At 33.8% G+C, this 16,086-nt stretch overlaps 1 protein-coding gene across 1 annotated transcript; it reads left to right on the top strand.

Annotated features, from left to right (window-relative positions):
- The first annotated feature begins 2,799 nt into the window (after positions 1–2,799).
- Positions 2,800–15,686, top strand: LOC133316793 (DExH-box ATP-dependent RNA helicase DExH3). Its single transcript, XM_061518569.1, has 19 exons — positions 2,800–3,203; positions 3,715–3,869; positions 3,939–4,026; positions 5,106–5,351; positions 5,898–5,993; positions 6,776–6,964; positions 7,066–7,225; positions 7,306–7,436; positions 7,899–8,072; positions 8,170–8,442; positions 9,305–9,499; positions 10,525–10,728; positions 10,893–10,962; positions 11,124–11,272; positions 12,700–13,008; positions 13,759–13,818; positions 13,938–14,090; positions 14,225–14,335; positions 14,491–15,686. Exons 1-19 carry the CDS (start codon positions 2,835–2,837, stop codon positions 14,956–14,958), a joined length of 3,600 nt encoding a protein of 1,199 aa, XP_061374553.1. The 5' UTR covers positions 2,800–2,834; the 3' UTR covers positions 14,959–15,686.
- Positions 15,687–16,086: the final 400 nt, after the last annotated feature.

Raw genomic sequence — 16,086 nt, 5'->3', positions numbered from 1 at the left:
GAATAAAAAAAATTATAAGTCTCACCTCTTTGTGAGAGTGAAATGACACCAATTATGTTATTTAAATAGACCGACAATTTTTCCTTAATTATTTGATTTGAGTCATCAAATTTGTCCTTTCGTTTAATAAAAGAACTAAGCAATGTAGCATCGCCCTCTTCTTATACCAAATGAACAATTTTTTATTAGAACATTTAAATAACAATTTTAAAAATGTAACTACGTTTATTCCACTAAATGAGACATATGTTTTATTCAAATCATTTATGATGGTTAAATAAGTTGATATAATACCACATTTTGGAGCCTAAAATAGGCTGGGCAAAAATGAGTCGGGTTGACTCGAAATCCGGCTAAAATGAGTCGGGTTGAGTTAGAAAAAATGAGTTAGTAACTCGAGTCAGTTTGATTCGTTTCAGCTCGAAAAAAATCGAGCTAACCCACAGGTCAAACGGGTTGGGTCACGGGTTATGTTTTTTTAATATAATAAAAGTATAAAAATTAATGAGATAAAGTGAAAAGCTAAAACCTAAAATTCCAATTCCAAAGACCCAACCAAAAATACCCTACCAATAAGTCCAGAACTGTGCATTAAGGATATTTTTTATAGTATGTGTGACAGTGTGAATGTGGTGCCCACTGCCAATAAGTCCAAGTCCAAATGCAAAATTTTCTGTGATTTATCTGTATAATGTCTTTGTATTGAATGAATTAATAATTTAGGAAAAAAAATTTAGAAGTTATAGCATTAATGAAATTTTTTTTCTCCATTTTTTCGAGCCAACCCAAACCCGACTTGTTTTTTTCGAGTTGAACGCGGATTGAGTCGGATTAAGCCGGGTTAACCGATTTTGCCAAACCTAGCCTAAAATATCAATCGGAACAAAAGATAATCAATATTAGGTCATAATTTCAGCCAAAGAGGAAAAACAAAAATTCTAAGGTGATAAAAAATTTCTTTATTTTAAAATTAGAGTAAATCATTAACATGAGCAACAATGAAAAATTATGAATTTGAACATATATCAATGTAGTTGTTACAAACAAAAAGGAGATTTAATTAAAAATAAATAAATAAAATTACACCTTAATTATTCTATTGTATTGTCAATAAATAATGGAAAAAATGTTTGTCCTTTTAAATGACACAACTTATGTCATTTCACTATCTCAAAGAGGTGAGATCCACACCTTTATTTTTTTTTTGTCTAGTCTTCCTTTATCTATCTCTTTCTCTCACTTAAAATGACATAACTTTACATCCTTTAAAATGTTACACACTTTTCTCCTAAATAATTTTATAAGTTGGAGAATCATATTAGTAATACCACTAATTATGTGAATTAATTTATTACAACTTAATAAATGATATTGAATTTAAGCTTTAGAGAGTAGTTGTGTTTTTACTCTACTCAAACCGAATCAGTAGAATATTTGATAAATCGATTGGGAAATTAAAAAAAAAAAAATCTGTACTAATATAAATGTGTGCAGTTAAGATTTTATATTTTTAGATTACAAGAATTTTTTTGAAATTATCTTCGTCTATAGATTTGATTGTAAAATGAAAAGTTTAATAATTCGATTCTTTCAATTTTCATGTACAAGTTTGATAACCATTTTTTTTTTTATAATTTTTTAAACTCTCTTTAAAAGCTGTCATTAATTTTTTTTTTAAAAAAAAAAATCAAAAAGTTATAGATTTTGTTAGCTCAAAAATAAGTTAATCTAAAAATACACTAATTTCATGAAAAGTAAATTTATAATATTTCACACACTTTAATAAGTTGTGAGGGCGTTTGGTTTGAGAGAATTTTTTTTTATCAGGGAAATAAAATTACTAGAAATATTATGAGAAAGTAATTTTAGTAAGAAAGTTTGAAAAAAATTGTTTGGTACGCTGAAATATTACCCGAAAAATTGGGTTACATTTTGTAAGTGTATATTTAGTTGAAGGTAGAATATTGATGAAAAAATTGATTAAAAATACTAAAATACCTCTTTTTTGGGAGTGTATGTCAGTGTAGTGTGTGTTGTGAGAGTTATTTAACTTATGTGAGGGTATTTTCGTTTGCATTTCGTTGCTCTACTTGTCATTTATCCAGTTAAATACAAAATACCACCTCAATTCGTCTTTCTCAAGAGTGACTTGACTTCAATTTTAACAAGCATTCTGAAATGCTATGCAAATACCAAAGCTTGGAGAAATATCTAAAATCTCTCTACCAAACATAGACTACATACTTTTATAAGAGATGGGGTTTTAATAATTAACTTATGGGATTTTTTTTTTATATTGTTAGAGATGAGTTATATTATGTTAGTGAAACAAAAGTATAAGAGAAATCCATAAATAATTGGAGAGAAAAAAAAAATAAAGGTCGAATCCATCATTGTTATGTGTGTATAGAAAAATGAATTATGTCATATTGAACGAGATAAATATAATCCTTAACTTATAGCTCGAGATGTCTTGTACTTTTTAACTCTATACGAGCTAATATAATAAAAATAGTGTGTTTGTTTTTTATAGTTGAATGTTCTGTTTTAAATTCTGATATATTTAGGGGGACATGATATACTTACAATAAAAAAATTTATAATATTTACACCAACCTAATCATCATTGATTTCTGTCAATTCAATAGTTATAATTTATTGGAAATTACTAATTATTCCTCCCTATATTTAGGTATGAAATTGTCTTCAGAAAAAATAAATATAAAAGTAATAATAATCAAAAAAGATAATATACAAAGAGAGTGGAGTTAGGGATGCAATGCAACTGAAGAGAGCCTCCATTTCCGTCTCACTGTAATTCTCGCGCTCTCACGATGCCATTGGTGCAGTCGTGCATGTTTCATGGCTCTATCAGGTTCAGAAACACTACTTGTGCTTCAACTCCTTTCCTCAACGCCATGTCCCTCAGCCTCAGGTCCACTCCTCTAAGACCTTCTCTTCCTTCTATTTCTACGAGGACTTTTCACTGTATAACCCTTCGCCTTCGGATTTCGTCGTGTTCAACGGCGGTTGAGCTTGATTGGAACGACAGACATGGTGCGCCGTTTAAGCATAGGAATGTTCCTTTGCCGTTTTGGCATCAACACAGCTCCAGCTATGGTCGTTTTGCCTATCAGGACATGTCTAGTGATGATTCTGATGTGGAATTAGGCTCTTCTCACTCTCACCCTAACCAAAAATTGGTTCATCTCTGCTCTATATATACTTGCTTGCTTGCACTTATTCTTTTTTTTTATTAATAATTTCTTTTTTATTGCTTGGACTGTGATAATTGACTTGTATTTAACTCTGGAAAGTGGAAACGAAGATAGATAACTGTAACTTCATTAATTATTCCTAGAAGGTTGGATTGAATTTGTGCTTTTTTATTCACTGTTGAATAGAATTGCACCTGGTCAATTGCACTTTATGTGTATTGAGGGTTTAGGGTTTTAGAGTTTATGTACAATAAGTATACTCATAAAAGTTAAAGTTTATTCCCTGTATGAATAATAAGATTATCTTAATTCACAAAAGTGATGGAGAAAGTGGTTTCATGCTTAAGAAGATAAGTTGCCTTCGTTGCTTCGCTTTGCTGGTAAGTTTTATTAGGGTAAAATAAAATTTTGCAAAGAGTCATGCTTGCTAATGCTAGATTTGAATTTGATTGATCTGTTGTACTAAATAGTATATTTGCTTGCTGTTGATTGTTAGGGTGATTCGACCCTCGAAAACATTGATGAATGGAGATGGAAGCTGACCATGCTTCTTCGCAATGAAGATGAGCAAGAAGTCGTGTCCAGAGAGAAAAAGGACAGGCGTGATTTTGAGCAACTTTCAGCTTTGGCTACCAGGATGGGTTTATATAGGTATCTTAAGTTTAGCATCGTTTCTTGCATTTTATTTATTAAATTTCTGAATAAAATTTACTTTGGCAGCCAACAATATGCAAAAGTCGTGGTCATTAGCAAGGCACCTATGCCAAATTACCGCCCTGATCTGGATGATAAGCGTCCACAAAGAGAGGTATCACTTTGTGTCAAAGTTTTCCTTTCTGTAATTTGGATTCTTGTGTAAAGGAAAAGGAGTCTCTTCCTCTTCTTTAAACAATTGTGAAGAATTTTTTATGCATAACCTTGATTAACTAAATTAATCTGGTGGACCAGACACTTTGGTTGAAGAAAACCATTTTTAGAGGATAACTTAGCCGAAAACATAATTGTAATTGAGTTTTAGAATTACAATTGTAATTGTGATCCTAGAAATGGAATTTAGTTCAGAATCTTAAAATTTGTTTGGATTACACAAAAGAATTATAAAATAAAATTGTACTTCTGTTCAATTCTAATTTGATTGTTTGGTTGTATCATGAAGACTTTTAATAATATGTTTGCCATATTATTTTAATTAAATTGATATAATAACAAAATTTATATTTTATTATGGTGGCACTAGCATGGGGTTGAGGTTGCAGCAAGCCAACAATGGCGATGACATCAGTGATGCTGGTGAAGGAGAATGTGTTGTAGTTGTTGGTGGCGGTGATGGTGGGAGTGAGGATGGTGAAAGCGGTGGTATTGGTGACAGTAGTAGTGGAGGGGGTTGGTGGAAATGGAAATGGTACAACGATGAAAATGGTAGTAGAGAGCTTGATGACTAAGATGGTGTTCAAATTATTTAACTTGGGTGGCCATGGCTGTTTTCTTTGACGTAGGTGGTAATTGCAAAGTTTTGGATGCAAAGTGAATATTTCTTGCTTTCATGGAACTGAAATTTTTAGGTGTGGTTCAGGACTTAGGAAACCGGTAGGGTTTATTTTAGTTGTTTTACAATTCTTTGGAATTGTGATAAGGAATTGGGTTTCCAAGTCTAAGTGATGGATAACAAACTGGGGATTTAGAATTTACTGTCCCAATTTCACTTCCAATTCCAATGTTAAATTTTGAGCACAATTCGAAGCACCAAATGATGCTAACAATTATTAACAGACTATTAACAGACAACAGTCTCCTTAATGGTTTTAACACTATAAAATTGTATGTTTGGTAATTTTCTATCCTCTCTTGTATTTATCCTGATTGATTGCTTTTTCTATGCTCTTGCAGGTAATCTTACCATTTGGTGTTCATAGAGAAGTAGACACTCATCTCCGCGCCCATCTTTCACAAAAGGCTACAAACAGGTTAGGTTCTTTGGATGATTTCTTGCACAGATCAAGCAATGCTAGAGGTATTCCTGCCGATGAAGGAATATATGAGCAGCCTGAGCCCATGACCCATAATAGTATTGTCAAGGAGAAAATCCTTCAAAGGAGAAGTTTGCAACTGCGTCATCAGCAACAAGATTGGCAGGTTTATTGACATTCCTCGCCTGAACCCTGAAGTGCATCTCATTTGCCATTGTGGTCTTAGTTGGCATTTCAGTAATTTTGCATTTCTGCAGTTTGACCTAAGTTACATTCATTGTGAGGATGTGAATTTATGGAAGCTATAAATTATAAAATTTTATAATGCAGCCATGTTTTTGGTGCATTTATATATATAACATTTGTAGACTTTTTAAAATGTACATAGGGTTCACCCCTGATCTTTATTGTAAGAGTTATATCTTTTAATTTGGTAATACATATTTAATGGATAATAAATCTATTGACAAATGAAAACAATTAGGTTTATTTAATCGCAGTTGTTCCAACTTGCTGATGAATGAGCAATGATTGAATATTCTAGATCTATATCTGATAGTCATAATTCATGTTATCTGGTTGTTGACGTTGATATATCATTATGTCAGTTGTTTGTTGATCCTTTCTATCAGTGAAATTTTCTGTGCTTGAAGGTCCTTTGTTTTTGTTTTAGCCTTTAGATATGTTATAACAGATGCTGATTTATCCATAGGAGTGTCCTGAAGGGAAAAAAATGCTCGAATTCCGTAGAAGTCTTCCTGCATTCAAAGAGAAGGATGCATTTTTGAAAGTCGTGTCTGAGAATCAGGTGAAAAAGGAAAAAAAATGGTGCCCTATGTGATTTGGAATTTATTACTACTTTCTATCAATGAACTTTTTTTCTTTTACAAAAGAAAACCAAGAAAAAAAGAGGCTTTGGAATATTTTGACCATGTATGATCGTTTAAATATGATGTCATTGTAAAGTTTATCATTTCTTCTTGTGAATTAGAGTTAATTTTTCTTACTCTTGAAAGATACTGTTGATTGTGAATAAAACAGGATATTATTATCTAAAACAATGTTTTATATGCTCAACCAACAGTGGTTATACCTCGACTGCAAAAATTTTAATCTCTATTTTCATAGTGTGCAACACATCGCTGTTGTATTACATTACTTACTGAAATATGTGGAGCTTTTGCATAGGCATGAACTAGATTACATATTGAATCAAGTGGGCATGTGAAAGATTGAGGTGAATGATGAATAAAAGGACACACATGGAGAGAGATAGAAACTGGAAAACTTGTTTTTGGACAAACATCAAAGGAATGTATCTAATTTTGTCATAGGTTATAAATTAAATAACAAATAGTGCAATATGATTTGGTAAAATTTACAATATGTTGTTTTTATATGTTGTAGCAGTCAAAAGCTAACAATCAAATTGATACAATTTATAGTTTCTGTGCAAACAATAATTTAGAATGGGTAACAAATTCTATTATTTTCTTTTGCAGGTCTATTTCTTGTTGAGACTATGAATCCCAATATGCTTGTGCTGAATGATAATTTATATTAATTGTTATCATTAATGAAAATTTGCAGGTCGTTGTTGTCTCAGGTGAAACTGGTTGTGGTAAGACCACACAACTTCCTCAATACATATTAGAATCTGAGATTGAAGCTGCACGGGGAGCTTTATGTAACATTATTTGTACTCAACCTAGAAGAATATCTGCTATGTCTGTCTCTGAGAGAGTTGCAGCAGAACGTGGGGAGAAATTGGGAGAATCTGTTAGTTTGTGGACCTTTTTAGCTTGCTGATGCTTAAAGTACTTCAACTTATATGCATAACTGATTAACTTGAATTCTCTGCATGTTTTTCCTTCTGAAAGGTTGGTTACAAAGTTCGTTTGGAGGGTATGAAAGGGAGGGATACTCGTCTTCTTTTTTGCACCACAGGTGTATTATTGCGGAGACTACTTGTGGATAGGAGTTTAAAGGGTGTAACTCATGTTATTGTTGATGAAATTCATGAACGTGGAATGAATGAAGGTAGGAATATAATTGTTTTATTCCAATGTTGTCTTATTCTATTTAATATGATATTTAACACTGGTTTTCGCTCTTGTCAGATTTTCTTCTCATTGTCCTGAAGGATCTTCTCCCTCGTCGTCCTGATTTGAGGTTAATTTTGATGAGTGCAACCTTAAATGCTGAGCTTTTTTCTTCCTACTTTGATGGTGCTCCAACTATGCATATTCCTGTAAGCTCAGGATACTCATTTCTGTAATGTGTTAAGCTCAATCCGTGTCACCCTAATGTCTTATTATACCATGGTATTTCATAGTCATAATATTTGTTCTGATGTGATTTTATCATGAACTTGTCAATGCTTAGTGATATTCTGTTTTTATGGACATGGTGACTTTTCTCTCTTGACAATGATTGTATAAGCTTTTGAAAAGTAAATCTGTGCACTTTATCAGTTCAACCACTTAGCTGTTGAAAGATAAGCTCTGCTTGGAGTTCTTTGGCATATTAATTTGTGTGTAAGATGGTAAATTAACAGAGAGCTGATTTTCATCATATCTTTTCACAAACTAGTATATGGCAATTCTACATTTTGCTGCTTTGGCATACAAATATACATATGCTTAGAGATGATGTGAAAGATACAGTAAACTTATTTTCCTTTTGATTTTTTGGGGACTTGTGCAATTCCTAGGGTTTTACATATCCAGTTCGAGCTAATTTTCTTGAGGATGTTCTGGAAAGGACTGGATATCGGTTGACTCCTTATAATCAAATTGATGACTATGGTCAAGAAAAAACATGGAGAATGCAGAAACAAGCTCAAGCTTTCAGAAAAAGAAAGAGCCAGATTGTTTCTGCTGTTGAGGTACACCAGTTGAGCTGGAAAGCTTTGCTTTTTTTTTTTTTTTTTTTTGGGATTATTTTTTGGCTAATACTGTTAATTTCTCTATAATTTTGGGTAGGATGCGTTAGAAGTTGCAGACTTTAAGGGGTATAGCCCACGTACTCGGGAGTCATTGTCCTGCTGGTCCCCTGATTCAATTGGTTTTAACCTTATTGAACATGTGCTTTGCCACATTGTTAAGAATGAAAGGTCAGGTGCTGTTTTGGTTTTTATGACTGGTTGGGATGATATAAACTCTTTGAAGGATCAGCTCCAAGCTCATCCTTTGTTGGGTGATCAGAGCCAAGTGTTGCTTCTTGCATGCCATGGCTCCATGGCCAGCTCTGAGCAGGTGACCTTGCTAGTAATAGACTGAAAAGCAACTGCAGTAGATAGTACTTGTTTTAATCTAGTTTACAATTTAATTCAAGATATCTAATAGCAAGCTTCAAATATTGGAGCTTATTGAAATTAAATATATTGTATTAAAAATTGGTACTTTATTATTGGTTTCTGGGTGTAAAGAACCATTTCAACGCAAAAGCTCAAACTATTAGGTGAAGGCACATTAATGATTTTATATTTCATATTATATTTCTCTAATACGCCCCTTCATACCAAATTTCATTGGGTTTGAAGGGTGAACAATGCACAAATTCACCTACGAATACTGAGAAACTCCACAATTTTTAATTATTTAGTAATAGAATGAGGGCAATGATGGTCGAACTCGTGATCACTTGGTCACAAAAACTTTAATATTATGTAAAGAACCATTTCAACCCAAAAGCTTAAGCTGTTAGGTGAAGGGACATTAATTGTTTTATATTTTATATCTTATTTTTCTAACACTGGGAACCCTTTCATTTTGTTTATGAAAGGAGAAACATTTTATTATCAAACTTGAAAACAAAATTTTAGAAAGTCTTGTCAAACATGAATTTAAACTCTGCCATTCTTTACTTTTTTGGTAATGAAATTTGCTGCAGTAATTGATTATTTAAAGGAGTTGCTTTCTAATGCAAATATTTTTCTTTTTGCTGGGGAGGGCGTGGGGATTTCTTTTCATATTGAAGCAATTAAATTTCTGTGCTCTAACTGAATAAATCATATTTCTGTTTCGCCATATATTTCTAGTCATATTTATGCATTGCAATGCAATGTTTTCTATAATAAACTTTGTTTGTGTTCCTGTTTTTCCTTTTGTTCTGCAGAGATTGATATTTGAAAATCCTGAAGGAGGGGTGAGGAAAATTGTTCTGGCAACTAATATGGCCGAGACTAGTATTACCATCAATGATGTTGTCTTTGTGGTTGATTGTGGAAAAGCGAAAGAGACATCATATGATGCATTGAATAACACTCCTTGTTTGCTTCCGTCTTGGATCTCAAAAGCTGCTGCCCGGCAGGTATTTGTGATTGCTCAACTTAGTTTTGTGAATTTGGATTATTTGATATTAGAGTATACAACTACTACAATTGTGTGCTGTGCTTCCAACACTTATGCATCGTGTATCTATGCTAAGTCAGCATTGAATCTGAATCTGTTAAACTGGTAAAACTGCTTACAGCTGTTATTACAGTTGTCAGTTAGTTACATAAGTGATGGAGACAGTCACACCTATAAAAGAATGTACTTGTGAACCATGCAGTTAAGTTCATTCTATTCAGAATCACTTCAGAGAACTCTCTTTTCTCTCTTCTCTCTCTTTTTTACATTTTCTATTAGTTTCTCTCATTTTCTCGAAAAGTTCTAGTTCTATCATTTGAGAATTAATTCTTTTATTTCCTTTCAAATGGAAGGTAGTCTGATTAAAGGGGTGAGAGGAAGACTTGAGAAAACTTCAGGACAAACCGTTAGAAAAGCTATTGCTTCAAATGGTTTTACTGAAAAGTTGGGTTTTTGATAGAGCCAAATGGGATTAGGCTTGGCTATTGTTGTTTTAATTTTGATATAATTTTTTAGTAAGGATGGATTTTTTCTCCATGTCTAGAACTTGAACTTATGTTATTGAGTTAAGAACGAATGTGAAAGTTAAAATTATGGTGTGTTATACCCAAGGTATGTTATTTTTCTTTACCATATATGCTGCGGAGGTCATAAGATGATTAAAGTGATTAACAATATTTGTGTAACTTATTCAGTCTTTTTAAGATATATTCTTTAATGATATTAAATTGAAGCGATATGTCAATTGGAAGCCGATGCTCATGCACGGTGCTTTTGATGGATCTGTGAAGTTGGACTGAAGAATGGTTGTTAACATCTAATTGTTGTTATCAAGTCGATGTACATTTTTTGAGTAGTTTAGCTGTCATATATGCCTCCCTTGTCTGTTTACCGCTTCCTACTGTTTCCCCCCTCAGATTATTCTATTGTATTAAGTATTTGGATTGTCTGGCTGCTTAGAAAATTTTCATTTCTTTTCTTTAGAGAAGAGGAAGGGCTGGTCGTGTTCAACCTGGTGAATGCTACCATCTTTATCCCAGATGTGTTTATGATGCTTTTGCTGACTATCAAGTGCCAGAGCTTTTAAGAACACCTTTGCAGTCCTTATGTCTGCAAATCAAAAGCCTACAACTTGGAAGCATCTCTGAGTTTTTATCTAGAGCTCTGCAGCCACCAGAGCTTCTATCGGTAAAAATTTTTGCAAATGTTTTTGGAACTTGCACTGACATATGATGATTGTTATTTGAATTTATTTCCAATGAATTGTATATGTTGAATTTAAGACATTCTGCATCTCGCATCAGTATTGTTTTATTCAATTTATTATGTTGTGAATTAATTTCATTCTGCAGGTTCAAAATGCTGTTGAATATTTGAAGATTATTGGGGCCTTAGATGATAATGAAAATTTGACAGTACTAGGTAAAAGAACTCACTTTACTGCATCTTGGTCTCAGTTTCTCCTGCCATATTTCTATCAAAAGAATTTTCTCCTGTCATTGATTTCTCCGAGACTTTTTAAATGCATTATTTTTATTTACTCCACAGAGTGTCACTGCTGATATTGAGTTGTTAATTTTCAGGACGCAAGTTGTCAATGCTTCCTGTAGAGCCCAAACTTGGCAAGATGCTCATTTTGGGAGCTATCTTCAACTGTTTGGATCCCATAATGACTGTTGTTGCTGGTCTAAGTCTAAGAGATCCATTTGTTATGCCGTCTGACAAGAAGGATGTAAGTTATTGTTATGACTCAGTGGCGTAGCCACATCCAAACCAGCAGGTTCCTTGGCACCTGCTTGTTTTTTTTACTTATTATATATATTATATAATTAATTATAATTAACTAAGGTAAAAATTATAATTTGGCATCACCTAAATAGAAAATCAAATACTCAATACAAAGTAACAACACAAAGAATATGAAGGTCCATTGAACTATTGTGTAAGATGAAGGTCTATAATGAACCAAATGAATAACAGGACTATAATTATGGAATATGAAGGTCCATTGAACTACTGTGTTTTGGGTTATTGCACACACAAAGAATAGTCAAAAACCTAATTCTCAAATGTGAGAACTTTCCATCATGCTTATGGCTGTTGCAAACAAGGGCGATGTTCTCTAACGTGAGATATTGAAAATTTAAGAAATAGAGATAATGAAAGAGGAGACGAAGGACAATGTTTATTACACATATAATTATTATATTTGTGTGTTTTCATGTCTTTAGGATAATGTTTGGTTCATTACTTATTATGTTGTGGGAGGAAAGTGAAATTCTTATGTTTGAAATGTTTATCGAAAAGGCTAGTGCATTTTTATATTTTGTTTTGATATATAATCAATGACAATTGTTTATTTGAATTTTCAATATTATGTGACATTATTTAGTACATAATTTAGATAACAATGTTAGAATTCATAGTAAATTTTTTTCCTGATAAATTTGTGTAATTACGATAAATATTTTGTGAATTTGATATGTCAAATTTTTTGGCACCACCTAAATTTTTGGGCCGACTCCGCCACTGTTATGACTACTCCTAATATCCCACTCTTCCCGTATATTAACATTGGATGTTCTTCTTGATAGACATGGTAGTGGATTTTATTAGTTTTGATGTTATCAATTGAGAACAGTTGTTTTAAAGAAAATTATTCTTGGAATTAAACTATAGCAAGTTCATGGATTCATATGTTTTGCTTATTGTGTTGGACCTATCAAGAATGCTCTCTGTATTGGTTGATTAGATTGATCCCATTTAGTAAATATGGCTGCATATATGTTTTTTTCTTGTGATTATATTGGTTCATTTTTTATAATGTCTATTGGTGTTGGCACAATGGTTGGTGTTGTCGCCATGTGATCCGGAGGTCACAGGCTCACATCATGTAATCATCTCTTGCAAATGCAAGATAAGGCTGCCTATTATAGACCCACACAATGGGTTTGGCCCTTCTCTCGACCATGCACATAGTGAGGGCTTTATTGCAATAGGTTGCCTTTTTGTGTTGGTTCATTTTTCACATTAAGAATATCATTGTGTCATTCATTATTAGCCTCGATCACTCTTATCATAATCAATTTGCTATATCTGTGTTAGGTGGAGAGGAGCCTGGCTCTGTACTTGATTGTTTACTGTGTATGTTTTATGCAGCTTGCAGAGTCTGCCAAGGCCCAGTTTGCTGCTCGTGCCTGTAGTGATCATCTTGTGCTTGTCCGGGCTTATGAGGGTTGGAAAGATGCTGAAGCACAGCAAGCTGGTTATGAGTACTGTTGGCGAAATTTTCTTTCTTCTCAAACACTTAGGGCCATCGACTCTCTTCGAAAGCAATTCTTTTACTTGCTCAAAGATATTGGTTTGGTTGATAAAAATTCTGCAACCTACAATACATGGAGTCATGAGGAGCATCTACTCCGAGCAGTTATTTGTGCGGGTTTGTTTCCCGGAATATCCTCTGTTGTGGTAATCCACTCCACTTGTCCTTCCCATTTGTCTGATGCTTCGATATTATTAGCTTTTGCTTTTCAAATTTTTTTTCTTGCTGTGTGTGCCCGAGTCTGTATTGCTAGGTCTGCAGTATTCATTTTCTATTTCTACTCATGGCATTTTCATGAAAGTAACACAGGCATTAGCAAGTATGAGCCACATGGGCTCATACTATAAAATATAGGATATGGGTGGAATAACTATAAAGATGAGGGTAGTGTAAAAGTGTTATTTTTTGCCATATTTAGTAAATGATGTACGAGTACTCGATAGGACGGGAGCACTGAAAATATTTTCCACCGCCACATCATATCCTCATCTGTAAACAACAAAAAAGTGTCTTTACGTCAAATCTAATGTTTTACATCAGCAAAAAAGAGTGTTGTCATGTCAATAGCAGGAATAAGGAGAAGAAGAGAGAGAGGGGGGGGGGGGGGGGGGGGGCATTGATTGTTTAAATCTGAAAACTATTAATGTAACAATAACATTGCAATTAGGGGGACATTTGACCTTTGTTACCATCAAAATTGTAATTTAAACAATATATGTAAGCATGTTCTATTATATTCATGTGTGTTTTTTTTTTTTTTGGGGGGGTGGTGGGGGGTTTATGTATAGATTAACCTTAAGATATGGAGAGAATACTGTCATGTTTAATTTATAAATCAGTTGCAATTTTCTTGTGTAATTCTTTTTGATGCGAGGTTATACAAATTGTGTATGCAGAACAAAGATAAGTCAATAGCACTGAAAACAATGGAGGATGGTCAGGTTCTTCTGCATGGAGTAAGTTTCTCCTTCAAATATCTTTTGCTTTCATAAATCCTTCTATTCTTATGACCCAGTTTTGTTTGAGGGAAAATATAATCCATCAAAGTTCTAAATTTTGGTGCTTCATCGTGTAGAACTCTGTAAATGCTGGTGTACCCAGAATTCCATACCCATGGTTAGTGTTTAATGAAAAGGTGAAAGTGAATTCAGTATTCCTTAGGGATTCAACTGCTATATCTGATTCTGTGCTGCTCTTATTTGGCGGGAACATATCCAGAGGTGGACTAGTAAGTTCCTACCTTATTTCCTCTTCACTTTTCCCTGTATCGGTTGTTCTTGATTGTATGTACCAGGTGTTTCCTTTTGACTATTTATTGTGCTGTGACATGTGGTGATTGGTGAAATATGATTCTTTTGACAGGATGGTCACCTGAAAATGTTGGGAGGGTATTTGGAATTTTTCATGAAACCTGAATTAGCCAAGACTTACTTAAACTTAAAGATGGAACTGGAGGAACTGATAATGAAAAAAGTAAGTACAATTCTATTGGTCATAGGTTTAAACTTCAATACTTGTCAAATTTTTCCGAGAATCATTCATTTGTATAGCCACATTCTTCCATCAATGTTCAGTCTCTCTCTTCAAGTCCTTGACATAGTTGCTTTATGCTCTGCATGTTATGCCAGCTTCTGGATCCCATGTTGGATACACAATCGCATAACGAGCTTCTTTCAGCTGTTAGATTGTTGGTATCAGAGGACAATTGTGATGGCAGATTTGTCTTTGGTCGCCAGGTCCTACCACAGTTAAAGAAGGCGACAAACTCTAAAAATGGCGATCTAGGTGGGGGTGATAATTCCAAAAATCTTCTTCAAACATTCCTTAACAGGGCTGGACATGGATCACCAACTTACAACACAAAGCAGCTGAAAAACAACCAATTCCGTTCTACAGTCGTATTCAATGGCTTGAATTTTGTTGGCCAGCCATGCAGCAGCAAAAAACTAGCAGAAAAAGCTGCTGCTGCTGAGGCTCTTCTATGGTTAAAAGGGGATACCCATTCGCCTGATGATATTGACCATGCGTCTGTGCTTTTGAAAAAGAGCAACAAGAAAAGTGGGAAAAAATCGTTCAATGGTGCTAAATGGAGTTGAGTTACCTTTGAAAGACCTATCTTGGATTGCTTTGTTGATAGGGTTGTATACTGAGGAAGAGCTTGTCTAGTTGAAGGCTGTGGTGCAATGGATTCAAGGATCTTTCCGGGCATAATTTATAGTGCAAGTGTACAGAGCTATTGAGGGAACTTGAATCTGACAGGTTCAAATCTGAGCCCTTATTTTTGTAAAGTGTGATTGCATCCAGAGTCAACCTAGACTTGGGGCACAATTCAAGACGTGTATTTCTAAAATTGCTTTTGACTAATTTGGCCCGGAGGAGAGATTGGGTGGCTTAGCAGCTACCATACTAGCTAAAGAATTCTTGTAATAGAGGGAGTAAGCAGCTAAAATGTGTATCCATATGCTGATGGTGCATTCTTTTTGCATTGCTCTTGTGGACGGAGATACTTTTCAAGAGGCTTGCAATAATTCATTGAGCGGGCAAAACATTTTTCACACTAAGTCCAGGTATTTTTTGGAATGGATATGCATACTTTTAAATTCCTAGTCAGATGTCATAGTTGCTTAGGAAACATTTCTTAGTTAATCAGCCTGCTGATCATCGAGTTAACATATAGAATATGTATTTGAGATGAATTTGACTCTCATAAGCGTATTATGAGGCTTCTTGTTACGCCTCCTAAAATGAATTCTTTTCATGCTGATATTGTAAGCTTATAGGAGATCAATTTTGATTTACTAAATTCAGTCACTGATTAGAAAAGCAAGAGAATTGATTTAAGTTGTATAAATTTTAGAGCCAATAATCTTCAATATGTACAAGGCAATGATGAGGTCCGCGTTAAAGCAAAGCTCAGTATGACAATCGATCAGACTCATTGTCTCGCTCATACATCAAAATTCTATTGACCTTCAATGGTTTCTTTTGCATGTTATCCCTGCATTAACGTTCCAACAACTCTACTACAATTTACGCTTATATATATATATATATATAATAATTGCAAATATCCAGTAATGTTTTTATTCCTCGTGAGTCATTCATTATTACTATTATTATTATTATTAATTAATTAATTAATTAATTAATAATAATCTAGAACTTGTAGGTTGGCAGATGTAACAAAGACACCTTTCCAAGCAAGGCACACACCACTGCTGATT

Source organism: Gastrolobium bilobum, unplaced genomic scaffold, assembly GCF_033153095.1.
Source record: "Gastrolobium bilobum isolate Gb01-03AN ecotype WA unplaced genomic scaffold, APGP_CSIRO_Gbil_v1 utg993, whole genome shotgun sequence".
In the NCBI taxonomy this organism is placed as follows: domain Eukaryota; kingdom Viridiplantae; phylum Streptophyta; class Magnoliopsida; order Fabales; family Fabaceae; genus Gastrolobium; species Gastrolobium bilobum.
The sequence above is the reverse complement of the archived record's forward strand: the minus strand, read 5'-3'. Positions and strand labels throughout refer to the sequence as shown.